The sequence below is a fragment of the Zeus faber genome (assembly GCF_960531495.2).
Source record: "Zeus faber genome assembly, chromosome: 13".
In the NCBI taxonomy this organism is placed as follows: Eukaryota; Metazoa; Chordata; class Actinopteri; order Zeiformes; family Zeidae; genus Zeus; species Zeus faber.
Window position 1 is genome coordinate 6,129,147 of NC_137198.1, and position 8,910 is coordinate 6,138,056.

An 8,910-nucleotide genomic window follows, 5' to 3' on the forward strand; every position below is an offset into this window, starting at 1 on the left:
TCACAATCTACACGAGAAGACCAGCGAAGATCAACTTATTTGTAGATTTCATTGTGACGCGACCAAATGTTATATTGTGACATCACCCACTGAGGAAACTCATTTCAACTCACCATTTTCTATACGGCCGATAACGACATGTAGCTGGTTAAACTCACGACTTTAAATATAAAAAGAATAAACACCGTCTCAAACACAAAAGGCAGAGGTGACTAAACACTGTTTGGGAGGGTCGGTTTTCCTCCTGTGCAGAAGATTGTTTCCATGGCGCGTAGGTCCCTCGCCTACAGCTACTTACTGTACACCACCCCCCTCCGCCCAACCCCGTCAGAGAGCAGGACCCGCAGGACTGGCCTAGATATCTCCATCCTCCCAGCACCTGAACGGAGGAACTCTGCTGAACCCGAAAGGCCACGCCACTCCACATTCTAAAAAGCCATTACAGGGACATATGCACCAGTTCAAATAAAGCAGCTACAGACGTCGATGGACGCAAATATCCGCTAATTGAAAACATCCTGTGTACTGTTTAAATTCTTTGGTTCATTTTTCTTGTTTTTGTCAATTCTTTAGGCTTATTGTTAATGTTTATCGTTGGGGTTTATTGTACATTACCAATTTTCTGTTATCTTTAGGTTCATATTTCCTGTTCACTGTTAGGTTTGTTTATTAATTTTTAATGTATTAATCTTCTGGTTTATTTTCAATTTAAATATATATTTTTTGTTTTACTCTTACTTTTTTTTTAGGTTATATTTGTTGTTTATGAACAGGTTTGTCATATACACTTAACAATTAGGTTTTATTGTATATTTTGACATTTTTCATATATATCACCATTTCCTTTTAAAATATTTATTCCATTGGTTTATTATTGCCTCTTTTTTTATGTGAGCTGCTGTGACACATTCCCTCTGGTGAGCAATGAAGTATTTATGTATCAATATCAGATTATTGGATGAATGTGTAGGGATTTATTTGCATTTCGGTTTTTTAGCCAAATGGTTTTAGGCTGAAGAACTAAAATGAAATATAATTTGTTTGATTATAAGAACGCAACATTGAGACATTGAGATACCCTGGAATTCAATATAGTAGACACACTATATGACCTACTTACTTTTCACGTATCTTGTCCTTTTACAGCCATCAAATCCAGTGACTGTGATTTGAAGTCTGGAGGACGCCAAAGAGAACCTCTCTCAATCTGACCGCGTCTGTTTTGGTGCGAAACCTACAAAACGTCCCACGTGCGTCTGAGCACTTACTGTAGCGTCTGAAACTTTAATGACCACTGTGTACGCGGCACCGTTATACAGTAGAGCGGCAGCCGTACAGTAGGCACGGTGCGCCCGCTTTAAAAGCTTCTTCTCTCCCAGTCCGATTTCCAGCATCTCTGCGAGCGAGAAGCGACGGGGGAAAGAAAAGCAAAAACAGTGGAATCCAAAACAACGTTAGAGATGGAGGGTTAACGCGAGCTGCTGTTTGGGTGAGGGTTAGGGTGAGCGCTGGTGGAGGAAGCGGCCTCCGTGATGTGTTGTGACACGCAGGTCGGCTCAAATCAAACTTTTGGCGTCAGGACCGTGGGGGCTTTCGGAGGCGGCGTCTGGCTCGCCCTCTCCCCGGATCACATCCACTCACTGTTAAAGAGGCGGGGTTGAAACGTGACGCTACCGAGCGGGGACAGAATGTAGAACAGTACCAAGGTGAATTATGGAGGTTCTCGGTCTGGTGCCATCCCTGGAAACACAAAATCGGGGGCTTTCAGTATATGAGCACAGTCACTGCTGGGGCGACGGCCAATGGCTATCTAGTAGTGTGCGGGGATTCGATTCTCAACCTTTTTCAAAACATTGACCCCATGTGATAAGATGTTGTCTCTGGGAACCCAATCCGAGAAAATCGTTATCGTTAGATATGGTTTAGTCAAAACTTAGACCTGTCTATACGATAGTAAGGGGGGTGAGAGAGACACTAGGATCAAAACAGTCAATATTGTACATTCTCTAACTACTAACGTCCAGTAAATGTAAATGAAACAAGGATTTCGCTGGGGACCCCCACGGAACCTCTTGAAAGACCCGTGGCGGACCCCGGGCCCCACATTGAGAAGCATTGCTATGGCGCATATAAAGCCAATCTTTTTATTTTTCCTAATTGTGATCGTAACGTATCACAGTGGTTCCTCTTTGGAAGTCTAGACTAATTCACTAATTGACCCGGAGCCATGTAGGCTGACCTACTCTCTACTCCCCAACTGAACCAATCATGGAACTAAAGCGTCGACTGTATGAGCTAAATGAGCTTGGTGTGTGTGTGTGTGTGTGTGTGTGTGTGCGCGCGCGCGCGCCAGGGAACCGAACCGAGAGGAATCCCCCCGACGGTGGCGCGACTGTCTCCATGTCAGGAACGTTGCACCCCCTGGTTTGAACATCTGTCACCCCAGGATATGTCAGAGCCTTGGTCAACCTGAAGAGGAGGGTACAGCTCGTATATCTTCTTCTTATATCTTTAGCAAGCTCATGGATACTGCCGTTTCCAAAGTCACATCTGGAGATCCTGGCATTCTCTACTAATGCCATGAAAGCTCTACCCACCAAGGCAATAATAGCGGCAGAACTGAATCAGAACTCATTGCATTGTGTAAAAACCGGAGTAAGGACCGACACCGGTACTGAATACAGGCAGAAACCCGGCCAAAGTAAGTGATCCCAGAATAACCTCCAACACAAGATTTGGACATAAAATAACCGTGGTATTATGTCAGATATTGGAGAAAGGTGACTTGAATTTGTGCCTTTTTTTTTTCACACAGAGACATACGGCCTATAATAATATAATGTTCCGTAGGATGAATGGCTTGTACCGGTGAATACAAATTCGGAATCTGTATTGAAAAAGGGGAATTGTTTCATCCCTACTGGAGAGGCTTCCTACTCGTAAATAAAATATAACTACATACAACATGTATACAACATAACTACGAACCAAAAATGCGATTGCACTTAAGAAGTTATAGGAACAGGGTAATAAAAGAGCAATTTTTCAATGCACTTGTCATTTTCAGCAGCATTGAATCAGAGGCAGGTTTATTATCATCACTAGACTGTAGAGAGAGCACGGGCCTATCAAAGAAATCTGACACAGTGTTTATCACGATGAAAAAAAAAAACCCGCCTGCCAAATTGGATCTCGTGGCCTTTGACGGACCACCTTTATTAAAAGCTCACTTGGAAAAAAAGAAAGGAGGAAACGTCCTACCTTGTGGGTGTACGGTGCTCGGCTTAGGTTGATCCCATCTTTCGCCAGTTTATCCCTGATCAGTATCTTGAGTTTAAGTTTGGGGTAGGTCACAAAGTCATTACAATCTGAGAATCTGGGGTCATGGTTCCCAGGGCAGGAGGCCTGGTGCCGGGCCGGCCCCGCGGCGCACGGCCCGGTTCTCCTGGAGGTCGGGTCCTTGGCGGGCTGCTTGGTTTGGGGCCCCGCAGCGCTGAGCGGCTCCAGGGTGAAGTAGAACCCGGGCGCCTTGGTCTTGTCCTCCTCCTTCAAGGCCTTGACGGCCCCCAGCAGCCTCTGCCGGTGGTACTGTACGCGGACGCCGATGGCGTCCAGGTCCGGCTCCCCAATTTGTTTGCAGACTTCCAAATCGTCGTAGCCGTTGTCCACAAACGCCTCCACGTAGTGGGACAGATTGAGCGTGGACAGCCACTCCAAAACCAGGTTTGCCCCCTGACTCATGGTGGGACTGGATGTGTGTGTGTGTGTGTGTGTGTGGGGGGGGGGTGGGGGGCCTTCCTCACAGCATCATTCATCTGGGTCCCAGAGCATGGAGGCCAGCTTGTCCAGGGGGCCAAGTTCAGGGTCTCCAGGAACAGGGCGTCCGCGGGGCCGGGGAGTCACTTTCACTACCTTTTTTTTTTTAACGGGACATTTCGGACAAATCACCTCTCTCCTGCACAGTAAAGTGACGACCACACAGTACACTGGTACAGGTCAGAGGTCAGAGGTCAGGGTTGGGGAGAAACCGGTTACGAACTGGACGATTCCATCGATTGTTATGATCAGTTTCCTTTAGGTCGGAACGTGGAATGGCGTGTATCGTTGTGCGTATAGTCATGGGTATTTGTTGGGAGTACGGCGCTCGGGGTGAGGTGGGTTCATCCGGGACGGCTCGGCACAGCAGGTTCGGTCTTTTATCAAACACGAGAAATGTCGTTTCTCGGACAATGACACGGAGGAACGGGAAACCGCACAAAAACTTGACGTGGAAACGTAGACCCGGTACGTGAAGGTTTGGGGAAACGCGAATCCAGGACTAATCCAAGACTTTTTCTCCGCGCAAAGCGACGCGTCCGTTGACTGTAAACAGTGATTGTAACACAAACCGACCTGTCAATCAACGTCCAACTCGCGTTCACAGAAAGAAAAAAACAAAACAGAAAAAAAACAACAACAGCAACAACAACAAAAAAAGCAAACCACGTTCTAACGCAGTTTTTGGGCTAGAGGACGGGCTCTGGAGGCTGTGCGGTACCGGATCCGTGGCTTTGTTGTTTCTCTCGGCTCGTCCCGGTTTCAAACGCATCCCCGCGTTCCGGGACCCGGACACGAAGTGCTCCCGAGAGTAGAGCGAACCCCGGCGGAGAAGAACAAGCCCCCCGGTCCCCCCCGGTCCCCCCGGTCCACTTCTCGCGGTCCTCCCGTGGAATCCGACTCGGGTGCTTCCCCTCTCTCCTCCGAGACCCCAAGTGATGCTCCAGCCCCGCGCCGCGATCCACCTCCCTCGGCCGGGTTGGGGGGGGGCGGTCCTGCGACCCGGGGCGCCCCCTGCAGGAAGCCGCGGGTAGGGCTGTTGCATGGGAACAAAACGAAAAAAACCGAAACAAACCTGGAACAAACCTGGAACAAAACGAAACAAACCTGGAACAAACCTGGAACAAACCTGGAACAATGCAAAGAAATAAAAATGTATTTGCGCTTTTTTTTTTTTTTTAATTATTGATCCAAAAGCACTTCTTCAAAAGCCGGCATATTATCAGTACAAACCCGCGATATGATGATAATCCATGATAATCATCTCTATTATCAACTACTATTTGTGATAAAATAAAAGCATGCAGGTTGCCGTTTATTACGAGTAAATAAAACCAAAACAAAAAAAATTACAATATATACAGGATTTAAAAAGGGTGCTTCATGCATTAGATCAATTTGGATAAATTCCAAAAGAGGCTATGGGGGGCTAGGTGGCAGTAAGGATGCAAGTATTGGGTGGTGGTTGTATGTATAAATATGAATATAGTGGATATTTCTGTCCATGATGAATAATATGTCTACAACAGTATGGACACGGCTCATAACTGACGACTTACTATCGTTAAAACTCACCTTTATTGGACCCCCAACCCAACAGGACCAGCGACTCTCAGCAGGAGATCCCGTGCCCCAGGTGGGCTGAACCCCCATCAGAACCACCATGCAGGACTCAAAACCACCATGGCACCATGCCACCGCTGGGCCCGTACAGCCCAAATCTGGGCTGATTTCTGCTTCACCCTCAGCCTGTCAGCTGCCACCAATCCACCCAAAACACGTTCACACAAAACCCAAGACAAACTTTTGATTTGTTTTACATTTATTTTCCATTGCACAATAATATCTATATATACTGTATCTACATCATGTCTAAATTGTTTGTGGCAGCAGATTAAGTCGGACATCCATGGGAAATTTATTTTAATAAAACTGTACAAAAAGTCGTCTACTATGTGAAAATACTGCAACTCCACCTATTCTTTTTAATCCCCAAAGACAGAGATGGAAGTATGGCGACTGAGAAACCCTTGACCTCTCCTGCACGGTGCTGCAAGCCTAGCTTCGATTTTTGATGCATTTGTAAAGTACATGTACAAGGGTAAGCAAGAGTTTACATGAAGCAAATGGAAAAAAAACAAACAGACGTTTATAGTCACGGAAACAAACACAAAGTCTCACAATCGGCATGTTTGAATGAGAGTGGGCAAATGTCTGATGTGTGCTGAGAATGGCTGTTCTGTGGTACTGTAGATACATGACAGACAATCTAACAGGGATAATACATGGCTGTTTCAAGTATGTAAACACTTAATATCATGCATCCTCCAATGTGCAATAAGAGACCATTTAGGACATATATGTTGCAAACTGAAGCGCTTCTTTTCGAGGCCACACTTTTATTTATATAAAGACTCGGCGGCCATCCAAGAGGGAATACCTTCCTGCAGGAGCCAAGCCTAGAACTGAGATGAGCATGTTCAATATATTACCGGAAATCATTTATTTCCACGCTGGATAATGGCAAGTATGCAACAGCTATTGTTTTGACACTAACATGAATATATATATTTTTTTTTTATCTCAAAATTACAATAAAGTTATTTTAATATATAATTCAAATTAAAACTATATATATATATCTGTTCTGAAGTATATAAATATATCATAATATCAATAAACTCACACGGAAATCATATCTGAGAGTGAAGCAGTCAGCTCAGCATAACTGGCAAATTACATATAGAGGCATAAGTTCTGTTTTTGGTCCTTTCAAAGCAAAAAAATAAAAAATAAAGTGGGAGAGAAAACAAACGCATAAAAAGAAAAAAAAAAGAAAAAATCACACTGACCAAAATTATTCAAAGTACAAAAAATAGTGCAAAACCCACACATTTGCTTGTTCACATGGATTAATCTCAGTAGTAAGGTATTAAAACGAAGGGTTTCATTCCAAATTATCACGAGTCAATATCTGCAAAGCACATACTCAATTAATTAAAATGTGACGTAAAACAAAGAAGTTTTAAACCAACTAATCATTTCCACTTTTTTTTTATTTTTTTAACTTTATTTTTTATTCAACACTCAGTTCAATAACAATTTTCCGCGAGCGAATATTCCATTTTTGCTCGCGCTCTAATGGAATAAGATTGCTCCAGCAAAAATGTAATAAAAGCAAAAAATAAAATAACTACAGTCGACTTAGTTTGGAATGAAGCTCTTCAGATTCACTTTTCCAAGTTTTTCTGAACCAACTGTTCAGCAGTATTGGACGGTACAGAGAGTATTTTTTTTCCCTTCCCCCTCAACACACACACACACACACACACACACACACACACACACACACACACACACACACACACACACACACACACACACACACACACACACACACACACACACACACACACACACACACACACGACCTCTGGACATAGAGCGCGAGCAAAACCAGACTGACTGTTGCCACTCGGGAAAGTCAAGACATCTCTGTGAAATTAAGCAACTCTTTGGTGTCAGAAAACAACATGGCCGCCGTCATATGTCACGTTGCCTCCGCGATCCGCTGCGTGTCGCGCTCTCCTGGTATTTACAGCATTTGGCAGCGATCTGGAGTCGCACAAAGTCTTGTCCCCAAACAGATAATGCTCCTAGACTGACACAATAATCAGCATTAATCACTAAATCCTACCAAACCCACCGAGGTCTAAACGCACAGAAAAACACTGTCAAGCAAAAGAAAATCTCAAATCAATCTATTGTAATACACCGTGTCTGTGAATTGTAATAAATAGTGCCGCCCATACACATATTCCTGAATATATGTATGTTCACAAACGCACAGATATACACACAGGAAGGAGGGTTTGTACTCATGAGTCATGATAAGCAAAGGTAGGAGAGAAGTGTTTCGTAGTGAGCGCTTCAGAGAAAGAAGGCCAACGCAATAAACCACGAACACCTCGCGGCGCTGAGGCCACCTCCAGCGGCAGCGACGCACGCAAAGACGGCGTTGCCGTTTCTGTTGTGCAGTGAGAGAGACATGCTTACTTTTCCCCCTACGTGTAAAAAAATAAGATAACTTGCGCCACGCTATGACATCCAAACAAATCCAACCAATACCAAAAGAATTAACCTTCAACACAGAGAACGGTGAGAACCATAAATCAAAATATACAAGTACATGATAGGGTACGTGACAAACAAAGGCTTTCTTTCAAACTTTCACAACTCTCAGCCCCTACAGGGCTCCCAGTACTTATCTGAGATTCAGGGTAATCTGCCTCTACAGTGTATCGACTCTTCTTTTTTGCGGATAAATAATTGTAAACTGCTTCAACCGTGGGTAAACAATTCCTGCACATTCTTGTGCAATTTAGCTGACGCACACGAGAAAAAAAAAGTAATAATAATTGACTTAATGCCCAACACACTCGCTTCCTACAGCACTGCTCCGTTCAAGAGAGAACCGAGAACGGAGCCTTAAATAAAAAAAAAACGAAACGCCGACCCCCGACCCGAACGCGTCATCTGGCCGCGACGCTCGGAAAATGACGTTAAAGCAAAGGTCGTCTGCGGTAAACTAGTACGCTGCTAGCCCTTAGAGATCACACCTCTCTGTCGCCGGTCCAACTGTTCTAAGTGCTTGACAAATAAACAACTGGAAGCAATCAGACCAACGGTAAAAAATAAATAAAAGAAAACCTCCAAAATATGTTCGAAAAGGGGGAAATAGGGAGGGGTTCGCTCCTTCATTCATCCAATCGTTGCTATAGATAAAAACGCTCCAAGAGGGAGCGCAGACGTAACTCAGATTCAACGGGAAGGGATTTCTTCAGACTTTTTTTTTTTTTTTTCCCCTCAAATGAAGTAATGTTGTGTTTGGTGGATCCCCCCCCCCAAAAAAAAAGAAAAAAGGAAATGGCGAAAACTAAGAAAAAAGTAAGAAAACAAACCTACATCTACCAGGCCACCACAAGAACTTGGTTTAAAGAGTCTGTTGTCGTTGAGCGTAAAACGGTGAATGGATATATTTTCCGAACGCGAGCGTTGCTGATGGGAATGCAAGGTTCCCTCTCTCCCCCTGCC

At 44.4% G+C, this 8,910-nt stretch overlaps 1 protein-coding gene across 1 annotated transcript in view; it reads right to left on the reverse strand.

Annotated features, from left to right (window-relative positions):
- Nucleotides 1-3,741, reverse strand: part of sash1b (SAM and SH3 domain containing 1b) — a gene marked incomplete at its 5' end in the record, with an annotated part of 68,316 nt that extends 64,575 nt beyond the window's left edge. The window contains one exon of the mRNA XM_080011746.1: nt 3,262-3,741. Coding sequence (XP_079867872.1) covers nt 3,262-3,741 — 480 coding nt within the window. The remainder of the gene's footprint in view (nt 1-3,261) is intronic.
- Between the last annotated feature and the right edge of the window lie 5,169 nt (nt 3,742-8,910).